Raw genomic sequence first — 18,970 nt, 5'->3', positions numbered from 1 at the left:
AATATAGTCCATGGGGTTGCAAAGCATCAGATATGACTTAGTGACGAAACCACCACATAATAAATTAATAATACATAAAGTAAGAGGGGAATCACCCAATCTGAACTTCCTTTTTCTTAATTATAATCAGTTTATGTTAAAAACTATTTTCATTTTCCAAGAACAAATGAACTTTCTGAGGGTAAAGATATAACAGGTTTTAAATTCTTGGAGGTATTCTATGCAGGGGATGGTCACCCAGTGGGTAAGCTATCTATTCTTTTTGGTTCTCAATTTCATAATCCTCTGAAAGGCAAATGACGATTTGTAGGCTCAATTGTAGTAGGCCTAGAGATGATTAAGTTTTTGAGGAATGGCTTAAACTCTGTGCATCCCTGGCTCTTCCATTACCCACAGAAAGCAGGATTCACCACATAAGATCCCCATGTACCCCCATGCCCACCCCAGCCCACATCATGTGCAAGCTCCTTACATATACACTTTCAGGATGAGGTCATCTTTCGTCTCTCCAGTCAGCAGGTCAGCAATGCTAAGAACTGCACAGCCAAAGGGTCGCCGGTACTGGACACTGCAGGCATTCTTTTTTTCTCCTGCCCCCATTCGACCTGTTCAATTAAAAAGCACACCTAGTTCAAGGAGCCATTTGATTAATCCAGCTTAAGACGAGACACATACAGCTCTAACATAAGCCATATGAAATGTAATGGGTGATGGTAAAGACACAGATTTGGAGCAACTGTTGCCTCCATTCTGAACTCTCCCCTCAGACCACATAGTTGTGTGACCTTGGGCACGCAGTGCAAACTCTGGCCATTGGCTGTTACCTATAAAACATGAAGACTGAAGCTGAGCCCAGGTGTGGGTACCCTTCCCGAAGCATTCATGAAGGCACCCCAGGAGAATCACATCCAAAAAGGCAGTAGGGGTGCCTATTTCATTCTCTACTTGTAAGATTCTCCATATTTCAAAAAATGATTTCAAACATTTCACCTCTGAAAAGAAGTGATTTGAGATTACCTGACGGTATAACAAGTAAGCACAGGTGAGCAAATAAGCATGTTCTTTCCCAGCTCAGTACTCAGGCTGAGATCTCCAGGGATCCTTTTTTAACTCTGACATGGTTTCTACTTGTTTAAATTGTTAGACATTTCAAAATCTGTGGTTGAGATACTGTTTTAATTTATTGTTGCATTTAATTACCAACGGGTTATTTTGAAAACTGAAAGCAAAAAGCACACTGGAGCTGTAACATAACAAGCTAACGTGAGGAGAAATAATGAAAAAAGTCTGCCAGTCTGTTTCCAGATGCTAGGGAACAGATCTGCACGTTGTTTCCATCTGACTGAAGTCCTGCTACAGCATGTCTGCATGGCTCTAGTACTTTCCAAATCCAACGCTAAATAGAAAAAAAGAGAGGGATGGCAGTATTCAATTTGGCTTTCATTCTTCTGTAATAAAGGAAAACTGCCCCTCTGATATATCAACTTCAGAGTAATATTTATAAATAGAAGCTGGAATACCACTTAATGGTGGTAAAAACCACAGAAAAAACAAAAAAAAAAAAAACAAAAAAAAGAAGAGGACTTCTGACATAATGAAAAGGATTTTTCCCTTTTGAAGTCCCTTTTGAATAATTAATGTGTGACAGCCTTGAAATGTACTTTCTTGGATGATGTTTCATTTTCATTGGTATATTACTAATATATTGATTAACAGGCCTAAGGATAATAAGAATGCTGATTTACAATGAAATCATGTACTAGACTCAACACTATAAAAAGAGTTGAGAGGACTCCTCTGAGATCAGGGACCGGTGTTTACTATGTGACATGCATGGGTTTGGAGAGTCATTAGGTATTACCATATAGGTACAGGGTTTCCTAGGTGGTGCAGTGGTAAAGAATTCACCTGCTCATGTAGGAGACGCAAGAAGTGTGGGTACGATCCCTGGGTCGGAAAGATCCCCAGGAGGAGGAAATGGCAACCCACTCTGGTATTCTTGCCTGGAGACTCCCATGGGCAGAGGAGCCTGGCGGGCTGCAGTCCATGGGGTTGCAGAGTCAGCTACAACTGAGAGCACATGCAGGCAGCACAGGGGCTCATGTAGGTACAGGCTTATTAGCAGGGTGAATACGTAAACCTGACTACTGGGAATTCAAGAATAGTAAGCAAAACAAGGACAATAAATGTAATGAAGGCTGTGGTAGGACTAACAATTATTAGGGCAAAGGTTGTTCCTCCAATTACATGAATTAGGAGGTGTCCAGCTGTAATATTAGCTGTTAGCTATATAGCTAGGGCTACTGGTTGGGTAATACGCAAATAGTTTCAATAATTACAAATATACTGGTAAGAGGAATGGGTATTCCCTATGGTAGAAAATACATGAGATGCTTTTGTTTCATGGTGAAAGCCTATAATGATTGCTCATGATAAAAAAGGGATAAATATACCTAAAATTATGAAAACTTGTGTAGTGGGTATAAACAAATGTGGTAAAAGACCAACTAAGTTTGTTGGGCTGATAAATAAGCAATATAAGTATTTCTGTTCAGGCCTGCCCTTTATAATTATGAATGGCCATTATCTGTTTTGTTGCAAGTTGAATCAATCACTGCTAAATAGAAATCATGCAGTTATTTATGAATCTAGTGTGGGGAAACTACTTATCTTTATTTCCTCCCCTTTTTTCCGATCAAAGACGAGGCCTCAAATTCCAGGCCAGGTACTGTTACTCCAGCTCTCGGCAGCCAGTGCAGGTCAGTGTGCCCTTTTCTTATTAAGTCTATACAAGGAATAATCTAGAAAAAGTTCTTACTCTTTCTAGAATAATTTTTCTACTTGCCCCTGATAGACAAGGATCTTCCACTCCTTTATTTCACTGAAGCAGATTAAATCTTAACTTTTCTGAGTTTCTTACCTTCATTATTATTGGACTGATCATCAGGCAAGTTTTTGCAGTAATGTCAATATAGAATTAATTCGATCAAAGCTTAGGGAAGGAAGGTAGGTAATTTAGGATTCAACATTCATTCTGATGACTTAATGATCATAAATAGCTTAGTAAAATATACAGCCACTAATCAAATGCCAGGTATTTGAAAGGCAGCCCTGTGATGGGTAATACTATGCAGTCGTTTCCTCAGCTGTATCCTGGGAGTGAAGGACAGAGATACCCAGCCCATGGGCAAGCAAGACATGTGATCATTTTCTACCACCAAAAGCCTGTAGATACTTTTCTAAAAGTTCTGAAAGCTAGAGTGGTTTACTTTTTATCTCAAATTTGTAGAAGATTATGTTCAAATTGTATCCATGTTTACATGAAGATATCCAAAATCACATTTTACATTAACAATTGCTGTGACAAATTTGAATAAATTTTTTAAAAACCACAAAGAATTCCATAAACTGCACCCCTGCCATCCTGGGCACAGACAGAGGCTCTATCTCATAAACAAACAGAAACACGCATTACAACTTTGCCAGTTTTAAAAGACTCTTTCCAATTTCTACACCCCATACTCATGTATAAAAAGAAAATTAAAACAAAACCAAAGACAGTTCACTTATTTATTTATTTCTACTGCCCCTCAAATATGAAAAGAAGATAAAATTAAATGGGTTTTTCAAAACAGACTTTTATGAGGAAAAAAATGCTTAGAAAATCTTTGTTGAAACAACGTTTTATAGTCTCTCTCAATGCAAAATGGGGTCATCGTGTGTATAAAATAAAAAACCATTAAAAAAAAAAAATCACCATGCGGGACTGCATGGTGAGATATCACTATTCTGCAGAAGTTTTCCTCAGCAAGTCGTGTAACAGTTAGTGAGGAAGGAGAAGCCAGTTCTCAGTATCAGTTGGTTAGCTTTCCTAGAGAAATGACTTAGGTTCCACCATGTATTTCCTCTGCCATAAAATGCCTGCTTTTAGAGGTCTTACATGCGTAAACCTAGTGACCATATTTTGGTTTTAATGTGCAAGGGCATCATAGAACACTGAAAGTGTGTTCTGCAAGAGGTTAGTAAGTGTAACATTATATAAGTGTTTCCACAGTCAAATCAAATCTGGAGAGAGCTAGGGTCAACAAAGTTAGAGAAGCAATTTTATTCTTCCCAGTAGGATTTCTCAAGACTCTTTAATAAGCTGACGAAATTATACAAGTGAAAAATATATATACAGCATTCAATTTTCCGTAGCCTTTTTCTTATAGCACCTTGTGTAATAATGTTCTGCAGCCTTCCACACTTTGGGAAATGCCAGTTGGTGTAAAGTTTTCATAAATGTGTAGAAAATCCAGCTCCTAAAAGTTTAATGTATGCTGTTAACAGAAATTAGAATTTGAGTAGACAAATACCAAGTGTATGAATCCAATATTTTTAGAAAGTCCAATAAAACTAAATGAAATGCAGCAAACTAACTAATGACTTATATGGAGAGAGAACAAACTCTATTTATGGCGGTGTGAGAGTCTGGGGAGACCAGAATCCCAAATTCTGCGAATATGGGATTCAGATCTTGCTTGGACTTCTTTTTGACCCAGACAGCACATAAATCACAAGTACACAGAAGCCTCTGGGCAGTTCTCCCCGTCATGCTCCTATCACGCCAAGTGTCACACCTACCGATTCGGATGATGTGCACAGTGATGTAGATGTCCTTTCTGAGCTCGCTGCTCCCCAAATCCTACCGAAAAACAAAGTCTGGTCATTGTAGAACTCATCCTTTAGGCAGAAACACTTGAAGGGATAGCACATTGTTTTAACAAATAACAGAAGAAAGACAAATATGAGCATTCTTGGATTTTTTGGAGCAGAAGCACATAATTCAAATCCTGTTCTAAAAATACCACTGTGATCAACTTTACTGTAAGCCTACAGATGTCAAATAAGACTTAAAAAAGAAAAGCCCATTCTTTTTTCAGTCTCTAGCTCACTCATTCTTTAAATATTTCTTAAATACATACTAAATACCACGTGCCACTCTGAGCCCTGTCACACTGGGCTTCAGCCATAAAGAACAGGCTCTTATACACACTGATGGGACAAAGGTGTGATTGTGAAAGCTGGCATTCAGATTTCAGGGCATCATGGTAATTTATACTCTTCCCTGGTGGCTCAGACAGCAAACAATCTCCTGCAATGCAGGAGATCCGGGTTTGATCCTTGTGTCAGGAGGATCCCCTGGAGGAGCAAATGGCAACCTACTCTAGTATTCTTGCCTAGGAAATCCCATGGACAGTGGAGCCTGACGGGCAAAGAGTCAGATACCACTGAGCAACTAAAACTTTCATACCACTTTCACTGTAATTTATGTGTTATTTACAAAGTTTCAGCAAATCTACTATGTTCTCTCATAATAACTTACGTCTCTTAAATAAGATAAAGTACTTAAGAAAGAATCTGCCTCCTTGATAAAACAAGATCCACTTACCACGAAGAGAGAGCAGTGTCGTTCTGGTTTATCTGGGGCTTTGGGAAGCCCGTTTCTATTTAGCCTCAAGAAAAATCTCTCGCTACAAGAGAAAAGAAGTTGAATATTTTTAGAATTAATTAATATTTAAGGACTCGTCACCTTTCTAGCTGCTCTTTGTCCTAAAGGTTAAACTCAAAATTTTTTAGGCTTTTCACTGATATCAAAACCGTGTATATAAATTAGAAGAGTACCCAAGACAGTAAACATTTGCTTCACTTCTGACAAAGCTGGCAAAGCAGAATGTGCAAAAGCAGAAAACATACATATGCAAACAAACAAAAAAATTAACTTTTAGAAAGTTTCCATATCCATGAAATCATCACTATTATTTTAAAAAGTAGAAACAAGGACACTAAAAGGAAAAAATCTGACTTAACATGTTCTGTGTATTTGTACCTAAGATTATTTTTCATGCTTTGCGTCACAGTATTTACTTCACATCATACATGAACATTATTCCGAGTGCTAACAATCCATTAGAAGGCTTAGTATTTTATGCTCTTATAAACCTAATCCAAAACACAAAAAGAGAGACCAGGTAGTGAAACCTAAATATTCTTTGGTCCACAAAGGAATAGAAGACCTCACAATGCCTGCAGAACTTGCAATTCAAATTGCAGGAACACCTGGATTTAAATACAAATAATGCTGTTGATCAGCCACTAATTCATTTCAAGGTAATGTGTTACAATATTTATATTAAAAAAAAAATAAAATGAGTATCACCTCTGCCCCCAACATTAATGTACCAGCTACCACAAACTTCTGAATTTTAATATCCTGGTGCCCAGTATAGAATCAAATGGCTGGCTGCCTCAGGCAGAGAACATACAGCTAAAATCTCCAAAATGTGAAATTAGCAAATGGCTAGCCTTGGTCAGTAGCTTCCTTCAGTCTAGGGATCAAGCAGAGAAAGGGAGAGTAAGGCATTAGGAAGGCTCAGACCTTTCCAAGTCTCCATGCATATTCATCACTTGGTTCTTGCCATAAATAATGGCACTGTCTTCCAAACTCTCCCTTCTCCCCATAGGGGGAGAAATGAGAACCATAATCAGATCTCTAAGGAAGCATACGGTTTTAAATTTATGGCTGTTTTGGAACATTTTTATTCTCTTTTGCCATCTAAATCAAGACAGATATATTTAACAGATTCAACTACCTGGCTCACTCTGTCCTTTTTTAATGCCTATCCCTGATCTTCCACACAACAAAGGGCAAGCAATACACATGTCTATGGGGTCACTTCCTGCACCTAGTACCTATGTGTTATCCCACAGAGCAGTGGCTGAGGAGATCCCATGAGGAAAATATAACTTGCTGCAAGGATTCTCAAATGAAGCATACAAAGTTCCCATATAATTCTGAGGCAGAGGCTGGAAATGACAGATTCTACCAAGACTGCAGAGTTAAATTAATCTTATTCAATTGTCATTTACTATAATTCATAGCAAAGGACTACAAGCTCACCTCAGAGTGGAAGAATATTCACTATTATTTCAAATTTAAGATGTACTAAAAGGAAATGTACAAAAATTCATCTTGGGGAAACATGAATTACACTTTAAAATAATCATAGCACTAGGTAATACTATTTCTTTAAGAAAATACTATTGTTTATTTGAGAATGGGCACTCTGCTAAGGACTTTACATGGATTAACCCCTTTTATCCTCACAATGCCCTTGGGAAGTTGGTACTCTTATTATGTCATTTTATAGTTGGGAAAACTAAGAAATAGTAAATAGTTTTGTCCAAGATCACAGAGCTGATGTGTGACTGAGTAGGAATTCTATGCCACATAATACCTACCCTCATTTGAATGCTATAAAATAAATTCTTTCTCTGCTTCATAGAATAACTGGGCATATTTACAGAACATTGAGATACAGAAGAAATTCATCTGTAAGGGACACCCACTGACTCAGTGAAGCCTGGTCCTAACTCTCTCCATACTCTTTCTGGGCTAAACTTGATTTAGTAGGTTTCAAAGCCATCCCTGGTTTGAAAGTGTTCCTTCGTAATTTTTTTAATGAAGTATTCTTAGAAAAATGATTTTGGAAATACATTTTACTAAACAAATGTGAAGCTTCAGAAAGATTTTAAGTATTTGGTTTTAGTTGGTCAAAACTCTTAAAGTTTAAGACCAATATTTGGTTTTGCTTCTTGGGCAGCATCTACTGACGTATTTATTGATTATATTTTAGCCCAAAATGAAAGCAGTGTGATCATTTTCCCCTTTTCTGATTATAGGCAGCATGCTCTATTCTATATTTTTGAGGTGCATTTATGTTTGAGACTCCTCTTTATCCAGACGAAAACATTTGAAACAAATGCCACTTTACCTTCTGAAAGATCAGTCAAAATGATAAATAACAATAATATTAATTACAAAAGTCAATACAGCATTCCAGATATTGAGACCTTGACTTTAATGTTGATATAAAATACTATTTTATATTCACAAATTGTATCAATATTTTGGTGAAACGTTTTCTAAAGCATTCCATTTCAGGGATTCCTTTTGCCCTGTCACTATTTTAATTTCACTAGTCTAGACAGAATCCTGATTATGCAAGTATTATATCATATCCTGTTTCAGAAAGAATATCAATATTTACTAAGCCATATCCCTTAACTTAAGCATGCCTTCAGTCTAAAAATAGACTGAAGATGGGTAATACGGAGAAAAAAGTCATGTGCAATTTTCTTAAAACACAGACTTCTAAGAGGGGGAAAAACTCTCTTATGGTCAATTAAACAAAATCTTTTTTATTCATCCGGTGACAAATTGTTGGTATACAAATTCAATTTCTTTCAGCTTTGGTGATAGAGCAACCACTTAATTGGCAAATGGTTTCAGAAGAAAAAAAAAAAGAACTATAACAATACATTTCAGAATCTTTGAATTACAAATAAATACCCACCCACATGCTCACCAGGTGGTATTAAAGAACCTGTCACCCATCTGCAAGAGACGTGGGTTCAGTTTTTGGGTTGGGAATATCCCCTGGAGGAGGGCATAGTAACTCTCTCCAGTTTTCTTGCCTGGAGAATCCCATGGACACAGTTCAGTTCAGTTCAGTTGCTCAGTCGTGTCCGACTCTGCGACCCCATGAATCGCAGCACGCCAGGCCTCCCTGTCCATCACCAACTCCCGGAGTTCACTCAGACTCACGTCCATCGAGTCAGTGATGCCATCCAGCCATCTCATCCTCTGTCGTCCCCTTCTCCTCCTGCCCCCAATCCCTCCCAGCATCAGAGTCTTTTCCAATGAGTCAACTCTTTGCATGAGGTGGCCAAAGTACTGGAGTTTCAGCTTTAGCATCATTCCTTCCAAAGAAATCCCACGGCTGATCTCCTTCAGAATGGACTGGTTGGATCTCCTTGCAGTCCAAGGGACTCGCAAGAGTCTTCTCCAACACCACAGTTCAAAAGCATCAATTCTTCAGCACTCAGCCTCCTTCACAGTCCAACTCTCACATCCATACATGACCACAGGAAAAACCATAGCCTTGGCTGGATGGACCTTTGTTGGCAAAGTAATGTCTCTGTTTTTGAATATGCTATCTAGGTTGGTCATAACTTTTCTTCCAAGGAGTAAGCGTCTTTTAATTTCATGGCTGCAGTCACCATCTGCAGTGATTTTGGAGCCCAAAAAAATAAAGTCTGACACTGTTTCCACTGTTTCCCCATTGACACAGGAGGTCACAAAGAGTCAGACAGGACTGAGCGATAAACACTTTCACGCTTTCACACACTCACACACATTTGGAGAATGCCAATATGTTGCCTTTAAGGCCAGGGAAGAAACTAATTAAGTCAATGACATTCCACCATGGCACATCTTCTAAAATTCTCTCAAAAACTTTTGTGGCCACCTACAAAGATATTTTCAACTTTCTACAGTTGAGTCAAAGAGTGGCAACTCTGATCAGAAAACAAAATTAGTTTTTGTCAATTTAAAAAGTGTCCTATTACCAGCCTGGAAGAGAAGGGGAGGTTGGGAGAGAATGGATACATGTATATGTATGGCTGAGTCCCTTTGCTATCTACCTGTAACTACCACAATATTGTTAATTGGCTATACTCCAAGAAAATAAAAAGTTTAAAAACAAAGCAAAAAAAGTGTTCTATTATAAGATATGCATACTTACTATTTCCATTCCCAGATATCAGCTAATGATTTTGTACCTTCTAGGTATTTAAAGACTGAACAAATACAATCTTTTAGGAAAAAAATACAAATTATTGGGTAGCAACGTTCGCTGTCTTCCATATAACATCTTTTACACTTCATGGCAGCGAAATACATGAAATTCTCCAGGGACATATCAATCAATGGGACCTTACCATCAGATGTAAGAGTCACCTAATTAACTTCAAGACCACTCTAGATTCTAGTCCATGCCATGTAACTCTGTCCACCATGCACATTCTAGGTCTTTATTATAACAACTATATTGTAATGGAAGTATCTATGGTGACATATTTTCAAATGGGAATGCCTCCTTCTTCATCATCAAACAATGAATTAGCACATAGAACACTTTCAGCAACACTGAAGAAATGGGATTTGATATTATTACTAGCGGAGAAAAATCATCATTTGACTTCCCCTTACAATGCTGTGTGCTCCCAGAGGAAATTTCACTGCCAGAGAAATTTAGTGTCCACCTGAATTCCTTGTGTGAGCCATTATGAATCATTGTGTGATAAATCAACAAGAGTAAATTGTGTCTTTGGAAATAAAGAATGAAAACTCACAATTATTTATTATTTATAACGTGCCTTCTTCTAAAAAAGGATTTGAGAAAACCAAGATAGTGAAGTAACAGTGGGCACATTCATCCCCAGATATCCCGGGGAAAAATAGTACAACTCAAAATACACCCCATCCTGGTGTACATACACTTTACACAGATTTTTCTCTAAGTTTCATAATCACCCTATAAGGGAGGAGCCCCTCCCATCCCCGTTTTACAAATGAGAAAGCTGGAGTTTGGAGATAATGGGTAAGTTGGCCAAAGTTGCACGGTCAGTCAAGGGTGGAGCCAGGAAATTAATTTCCAGGGTCTGATTCCAAAGTCTCAGGTCTTAACCACAAAGCTATCTTCATAAGAACAGCACATCTCATAACAGACACAAAAAGAGCAAGTCTAACCATACCATGTGAACCCAGGGTTTTTATTGTGAATATGTACAATAAAATAAAAAATTATTAAAAAACGCATGAAGCCAGACAAAAATAAATAAAGCCACAAACTTATCTGTGTTTAGGGAGTTTATGTCTATTTCAACAGCATAGTTGGTAGAAAAGTTCTTACCAATGATGCAAATAATGTGGGCGGCACAGTAGAGATCTGAAGACCCTAATGGCTTCTCTTCTCAGCAGGATAAGATGCTCCTATCTTCCCATGCCTCCTTCTAACACACAGAAGCAGCTGTCCTTCTAATGACCCTACCTAGGGTCTTGGAGGCCTTCTGGACAGATGTGGGAGGGTCCTCCCAGCTTTCTGAGTCATCATATCAAGTGGCTCTCCAATACAGCATTCCTAGGACAATCATTTGATTTCATAGAGCAATGTACCCATAGTTAGGGATGACCAGCATCAAGGACATTTTTGTATTTCTCTATATGGATTTTTGTTTATAACTCTATAGCTCCCCTCTTATAAGAAGCAATGTACCTACAGTTAGGAATGCCTAGTGGTTTAATGTTTGTGAAAGTTACACAATGTATAGCTACCTAGTGCTTTAATGTTTGTGAAAGTTATACAACATATACTTTATACAATAATTTATGATGATAATATATTGAGGTTGAAGTCTGATTAATCCACAAAAATTGCAAAGAATACTTTCAAAATCATTTTGGACAGTTAAAACACTGAAATAAATTTATGTTCTCCAAAAGCAACAGTAACAAAAGAGAGAAAACACTTGGATGGTCGTGTTCTGGTACACAAACTGGAAAAAGAACTATCTGGTTCTGTTGTGCTTATACTTTATAGAGGGCTTCCCTGGTGGCTCAGCAGTAAAGAATCCACCTGCGATGCAGGAGACACAGGTGTCATCCCTGGGTCGGGAAGAGCCCTGGAGGAGGTCACAGCAGCGCACTCCAGTATTCTTGCCTGGAGAATCCCATGGACAGAGGTGCCTGCTAGGCTACAGTCCATGGGGTTGCACAGAGTCAGATACAACTGAAGCAACTTAGCACACAGGCATGCATATTTTATAAAACAGCTGTACCAAAAAAATACCCCATGTAGCATCTTTGAAAGAACCAAGTTCCTTGTCTTAAATGTAACTATGCTATGTGTGAGGAAAATTACTATTTATTGTACACTGAGTAGTCATGCAGGGAGATGCTCCAAGAGCCAAGGAGGAAACATTCGGAGCAAGAAGATGGAAGGAGGAGAGGAAGGGGAAAGGCTCTGCTGAGTTGACTCTAGGGCCTCTCCCCAAAAGGCCATACTATATGATAGATGTTGATCTCCGTGCTTCTATTTCACTGTTTCTCCTTCATTTTCTCAAACGCTTTCTGATTGACTAACATTGTAAGCTGCTTCCAATAACCTGCGCAGGGAACTGTTACTATGTTCTTTCCTAGGACAAGTGGCAAAGGACAACCCAAGGAGCATTCTAAATAGTCACAGTACCAGGAGCTGGTCCTGCCACTGACCAGGCAAGATACCCTAGCAAAGTGAGGGGAAAGTGCGCTAGCTGCCTTGGGGTGGCCACTGGACCAAAAGTTTCAGTGTTTACCATGGCACAGAAGAAGGGACTCTCGTCCAGGCCATCTGGTAATGTGGGTGTGCACGACACTCCCCTGGGCAGCTGTAGAAAGCCCAGGTCCCAGCCTGGGGATCCTGACTTACTGTACTATGGATCTAAAAGCTCCTTGAATGTTTAAAAGCACAGTCACAGTTAACAGCCACAGTTTTGACCCAAACGCTTAAGCCCTAATGAGTCAGAATTGCTGACTGTCCTTTATGACCATCACATACACCAGGAAACAGGCAACACATGCCTGATATGTTCAGGCCAATGACTTCTCCCCTTTCGTCTCCCAACATATGACGGATGCAAACAAAGTGTTTCCTTGTCAATAAATAAAACCAACTCCTCAAGCAAGTCTTCCTAGAAAAAGCTATTAATATGCTTTCTAATTTTAAAAGTAAAGCAACACAAGGGTCATGAGCTCTTCTGACTGACTAAAGGGAAATGAAACAAGAAGGATCACTGATACCAGGTTTTCCACAGTAGTTTACGTAAACAGCAGACAGATTCTGAGTTTTCTTTTTTAATATTACTGTCCAAACCCAGATTCACTTGACAAATATTTGAAGTTGAAGGACTAAGCAATCAACTAAAGGGATGCTTTATAAGGACAATAAAGGATTTTGCTTTAGTTGAACAATGAAAGGGAAGATAATTTTTTAAACTACAGCCAATGCTGAACACCAAGCTGATTCTTTCTTACTACTTAGAATGACTTAAAACCATTTCATGTTTTTGTTTTTGGTTTTTTTCCAGAGTATAAAGCTAGTTGAATCAGAACTCTTTTTAGGAAGGTAAAACTCAAAAAAGAAATGCAGTTTAAAGTTACAAATAAGTGATGTACAGACCACCTGCAGACCAGTGTACAGACCAATGAATGAAAGAAAAGATTTGGATCAACTGTTGATTGGACAAAACCCATAATGGCAATAAGTTCTAAAACGTTGATGTTCTAAAAATCCCATTGTTGAATTCAAGTTAAATCCTTAGAAACAGCTTAACTGTGCAATTGAGCAACTCAGGAAAATACTTGCTTGTGTCTATCTCTAGAGAACTCATTAAGAATTCCACTAGAAAAAAGTTCCTCAGAGAGGTAACTAAAAGTAGGTGATGAGACGATCTGGTCAACAGAACCAGGGACTGTGAAATAAGAAAGCCTGTTTATAGGCAGAATGTCTTATGCTTATTCTTGGAATTTTCATTAATTTGATTATGGTAAACACTGTATCTGTGACATTTCGTGAGAGAGGAATCGCTCTGATTTATATACAGTAATTATTTTGACCTTTCTAACAATGGTTCTTTGTTAGGCAAAGTATCTATAATAAGGAATCTTGAAAGTAAAGCAAACCTGAGCTCTTTATAACTACTCTGGGTTGAAGCATGCAGTTCTTTGCAAAGGTAAAGGAAACCTTTATAAAACAGAATAAATAATGAAAATCCAAGTAATTCAAGCCCTGCAAAAACAGTAAGTAAAATGTCTTTCATACATCTATCATCTCAAAAATATGTCCTAAGTTTTAAAATGAAATAAGCCAAAATCAAATGTCCCTTTCAAGAGCTCACTGATACTGACAGATTCTTTATATTCATTACAACTTTAAAAAATGAAAACGTGTGGTGGTCACCAAAGGGGAAAGGAATAGGGGAGGGGAGGGATAAATTAGGAGTATAGGATTAACAGATGTATACCACTATATATAAAAATAGATAAATAATAAAGATCTGCTACAAAGCACAGGGAACTATAATAATCTTTAATGGAAAAGAATCTGAGAAAAATATATGTATGTCTATAACGGAATCAATTTGCTGTACATCTGAAACTAATACAATATTGTACATCAACTACAATCAAAAAAATTATCAACTATACTTCATCATTAAATACTATTTATTAACTAGATGATGCCTGCAATAGGACTTTCTAAAGGTCAAAGGCTTTTTCTTTTTAACCAGGGAGCTATAAGGCCTCTACAATGATATGCAAATATTCATGTGTATGAGAATAAGCACATTATTTTCTGAAGAGCTCTTCAGCATTCATAAGTTGGAAAATGCACTGGGAAGTTTAGGAAGCACTGCTCTAGACACCACAAGTATTTTTTGTAAAATGAAAATAGCATATTGATTACCATGCACAGAGAAACTCTAGCATTTAAAAATAATTTTTGACTTCAAGCTTAATAGTCTTTCAAAGAACAACAGAATGTAAGTTTTGGGAAGGCAAGAATTTTTAAATTTTTTATTCATTGACGTGTCCCCAGTGTCCAGATCAGTGCCTGGCTCTGAGAAGGAGACCAGTAGTTGTTTGCTGAATGAATGAAGATCAGTGATTCAACAACAATAGCACGTAATCTCTGATGCTCAACAGAAATAAAAAGATGCAGTTTCTGTTTAGCTTTTTTGTCAAAGATCTCCAAATGGAAGTACTTAGGAGAAGATGCTACACAGATTTTCCTCAGGTTATAGGGTTATGTCCTGATAAACCCACTCAGCTTCAACAGAGTACTATAGCTCACATGGCTAGCCCAGGGAAAGATCAAAATCCCAAGTACAGTTTCCAGTGAATGTTCATTGCTTTAATGTTCATCACTGTAAAGTCAAAAAAACCCTATTGAAACACTGTAAGTCGAGGACAGTCTATAAACTATCTGCCAGCTTTTATTTACTTTTTTTTTTTAGAACAGATTTTGCAAATGATGCTCCCATAGAGACATATCTAAGAGCAAAGCTCTGATTAACACAAGCGAGCATGAAAGAAAACTATCGACTTTTCTGATGCACTCAACCTTGTATTCTCTCTCTTATCAAGAAGCACATCCTCACTGGAGTGGAAGGAAAACAGCAAAAATTAAGCAATAATGACATGATCTTTTCATTCTTTGCCTCAACAATAGTGAGAGATTTGTAAATTACTTTCAATGGCAACCCACTCCAGTATCCTTGCCTGGAAAATCTCATGGACTGAGGACGGAGAAGCCTGGTGGGCTGCAGTCCATTGGGTCACAAAGAGTCGGGCACGACTGAGTGACTAACACATTAACTGCATTAATGCCCAGCCTGTGTAGGGCATTCTGCAAGGTTCTGGGAACAGAAAGATAACAAGAGGGTATCCTTACCCTCAAAAAAGGAACTAACTAGGGCCATATCATGAACAATTCTATTGTTGGTGTTGAATCACTTACGAAACAAATGTCAGTGAAAAGCAAAGAAGTCCTGGCAAAGGTGGGTTGCTCTGTGTAAGCATGATGTAGTTGAAATTTAGGGAAACTAAATTAATCTGAATTCCCTCTAGGCAGCAGACACAGGGCAGAGGAGGAAAGACACAGCTGATCAGAATCCTGGTGAAAAGAATACCAATCTGGTCATCCTTTAAAACACAGGAATGTGGGTTAAATCTGATCGATTTCTAAAACATTGCACAAAGTACCATGAGTCAAATAGGCTGCACAGTGTCTGGAGCTAAAGGGGATGAGAAAGTCAGTCTAAACCCACTTAGTCTATGGGTTTTCAGTTTTCTACCCCTTAAAATTCCAGTCACTTTTTCTTATAATAACATAATAATTTACAATTTCAGAAATAACTGGAATTGTGTGGCTCTTAAAATGCTACAGAGAAAAACAGTGCATCACTTCTATGCTGGGTGTTCTTGCAGCATGAACACAGTTATTTGTTTCTTTTAATTTACATCCTCCTCCTGGTCTATTTCTGAAAATCTCTCCTATTAACATCACTACACCTCTAGAGCAATATTTTTTTGTATGCAACATAATGTAACCAAAGAATCTGATTAACTTCGAAGTGACAACAATCTCAATTTTTGTGCACCTGCTGGAAGAATCAAATGATGGAAAAGATGTGGGAGAGTGGAAAGCACTCATGCCTTTAAACAGGAGGCCCGAGGGAAGGTCACTGTGGGGTCAGTGATGTACAGACACCCACAGAGAAATCTGTGCCAGCTCGTCTAGACACAGCAGGAAGCACGCTGGGCCGTATGGAATGGTTGATGTTGCCACAATCCAAAGAGGACCTCTGAACGCCTTCTTCTATTTCTGTTCTCAGTCATGCTCACTGCATGCATGGCCAGTCAGAAAATTTCCCCTCCATTACTGCTTTACTTTGGAGAGGTTACAATTTCCAGTTAATTTTGTAACACAAAAAAGAGATCTACACCAACCCTCTTTCTACATTCCAAACAACAAATGCTCCTAATTTATGTAAAAACATAGATGCTGAATTTGTGTGATCACACTATAATAAGTTGTAAATGAGGTATGAAATGAGAAATTCTAGCACAGTGCTCGAAGAATTAAAAAATCACATGTGATCTCTTAACTGTGTTATGTACTATAATAGACACAAAAATATTAGCATTTTTTCTAAGAGTGGACTAAATAACTCTTCTCTCCAACAGCTGTGAGGCCTTGAAAAAATTTCCCAGTACCTAAGTCTTTTCAAAAGAAGCCTGAGTTCTTTAATTTTCTCTCAAAAATGAAAGACTTTTAGATCATGTCAGCCTCTGAAGAGACCAACTGGAAGTTACAGTTGTAATTTCTTTAATTCTCTCCTCATTATGCTAGATTCCCATTCTGTTTTATCCAAATGTGATGTGTCAGGCTCCAGCTCTACCACCTGATAGCTCTTTCCTGAGCACACCTGGCAAAAAGTAGCTAACTTGGGAGCCAGGAGTCACCACCAATTTCAGACATCTCTCTTGCAGGGGCCTTCCTGAACTCGGCGAGTATTCATCAGTAACTCACTTCCTATCACATTTTTGCTCAAAGGCCACTGACCTTGTTTGTGCAATTCACTTTCAGCCCTGAACTCCCTTTCCTTCTCTTTTCTGCTCTCCAACAGCAGCTCATTTTGTTCCTCCACTTTTCTTATAAAAGGTCAAGGCCACAGACCCATGCCCTCTTTTCCATTTCAACATCTGAAACCCATTCCGCTGCCCTCCTTTCCTCCCACACTAGTAGAAGCAGCAACCTTCCTCTTTCTCAAAATAAATTTCTTCACGTGTGTCCTGCATCCCTTCTGCTATCTGCTCCAGAAGTCACCCGTGAGTCTCCAGCAGGGTCTCATGTTACTGGCATCCCACTGCTACTTCTATGACTGTAAGACAAGTGAATGAATGAACAAGGACATGGCGAGAGGTAACCCGCTATTCATGTACCTGTAGAAAGTCCTCACCTTTGGGAGGACAAACCTCTATTATTATTATTTTTTAAATTTATTTTATTGAAATACAATTGATTTATGATGTGTTAATTTCTGCTGTATAAGTAAAGTGACTGCTGCTGCTGCTGCTAAGTCACCTCAGTCATGTCCGACTCTGTGTGACCCCATAGACAGCAGCCCACCAGGCTCCCCTGTCCCTGGGATTCTCCAGGCAAGAACACTGGAGTGGGTTGCCATTTCCTTCTCCAATGCAGGAAAGTGAAAAGTGAAAGTGAAGTCACTCAGTTGTGTCCGACTCTTAGCGACCCCATGGACTGCAGCCTACCAGGCTCCTCCATCCATGGGATTTTCCAGGCAAGAGTACTGGAGTGGGGTGCCACTGCCTTCTCCAAGCAAGGTGACTAGGTTATACATATATATATGTATATATATACATACATTCATTTTCATATTCTTTTCCATTATGCTTTATCACAGTATACTGAATTTAGTTCCCTGTGCTATACAGGAGGACCTTGTTTTGGACAAACCTCTATTAATTCAGAGTTTCTGGGAACCTGGTCCTTATATAGACATAGGATTTTGCTTAAGCATATAAGGTATTTCCTCTCACAGAACATTCATCTTCTAAAAGTTGCCTATTTTCTTGTATATATGAGTCAGACTTTACACTTTAAAGACAATATTACTGTATTTGTTACTATAATACTGAATGTCCTAGACCTTCAGAAAACATTCCTGTTAAGTTCTGCCAAATACAATATCAAAAATATTATTGTCAGTTCATAGGAACCCAGGAATATTATTCCAAGCAGAATGGAATCCAAACCATGTACAGGGCTAACGACTAGATCAGATTAATAAATCTATCATCTTTCAAAGAAACTGAAAAAAAGGACTGCCTTCAATGCTTTACTGTTTGTATGCATAAAAAATTGATAATTTTAAGGAGGTAATTCACTAATCATACACACTATATGCTAAAAGGTAGACCAAGCACCCACAGATCTTACATCACAGGAAATTTACACCATTCAATTCTGCCACACTGCTCCACCTATTTCTCTCTGTTCTTCTTTCTTTCTTCTCCTTTTTCTTTCTCCCTTTCTTCCTTCTCCCTTTTTTCTTTCTTTCTGTTTTTCTGTTGCTAAAGTATTTAAAAGCAAATCATATCCCTGGATGCCATTCCACATGTTTACTAGTCTCTCTAAATCTTATGCAACTATAATAACATACACCTTAAAAATTAATAATAATTCCTTAAAATATATGACTTCTTTAAGAATTCAAGACCAAACACCACATATCATTTCTGGTTATGTTAAAGTGCATTTCCTAGCTTTTTGTTTTGTTTTAAATCATCATCATCATAGCTTATAATTACTAACCAATGACCCAGTGTCAAGCATTAGACTAAGAGAAGTATATGCATTATCTCATGTAATCCTAAAACAATTCCATGAGATAAGTACTATTCTTATTTTTTTTATGATAAGTACTATTCTTATCCTCACTTAGCAGACAAATAACAGCCATA

General features: G+C 38.1%; 1 protein-coding gene across 4 annotated transcripts in view; it reads right to left on the bottom strand.

Annotated features, from left to right (window-relative positions):
* DOCK4 (dedicator of cytokinesis 4) overlaps positions 1–18,970 on the bottom strand; it is a 481,885-nt gene that overhangs the window by 225,982 nt on the left and 236,933 nt on the right. For all 4 annotated transcript variants that reach the window (XM_061414091.1, XM_061414095.1, XM_061414093.1 and 1 more), the window contains exons 9-11: positions 5,432–5,513; positions 4,624–4,684; positions 473–605 (exon numbers count right to left, since the gene is read on the bottom strand). In XM_061414091.1, the coding sequence (XP_061270075.1) occupies positions 473–605; positions 4,624–4,684; positions 5,432–5,513 (276 nt within the window). The remainder of the gene's footprint in view (positions 1–472; positions 606–4,623; positions 4,685–5,431; positions 5,514–18,970) is intronic.

The sequence above is a fragment of the Bos javanicus genome, chromosome 4 (assembly GCF_032452875.1).
Source record: "Bos javanicus breed banteng chromosome 4, ARS-OSU_banteng_1.0, whole genome shotgun sequence".
Lineage (NCBI taxonomy): Eukaryota > Metazoa > Chordata > Mammalia > Artiodactyla > Bovidae > Bos > Bos javanicus.
The sequence above is the reverse complement of the archived record's forward strand: the minus strand, read 5'-3'. Positions and strand labels throughout refer to the sequence as shown.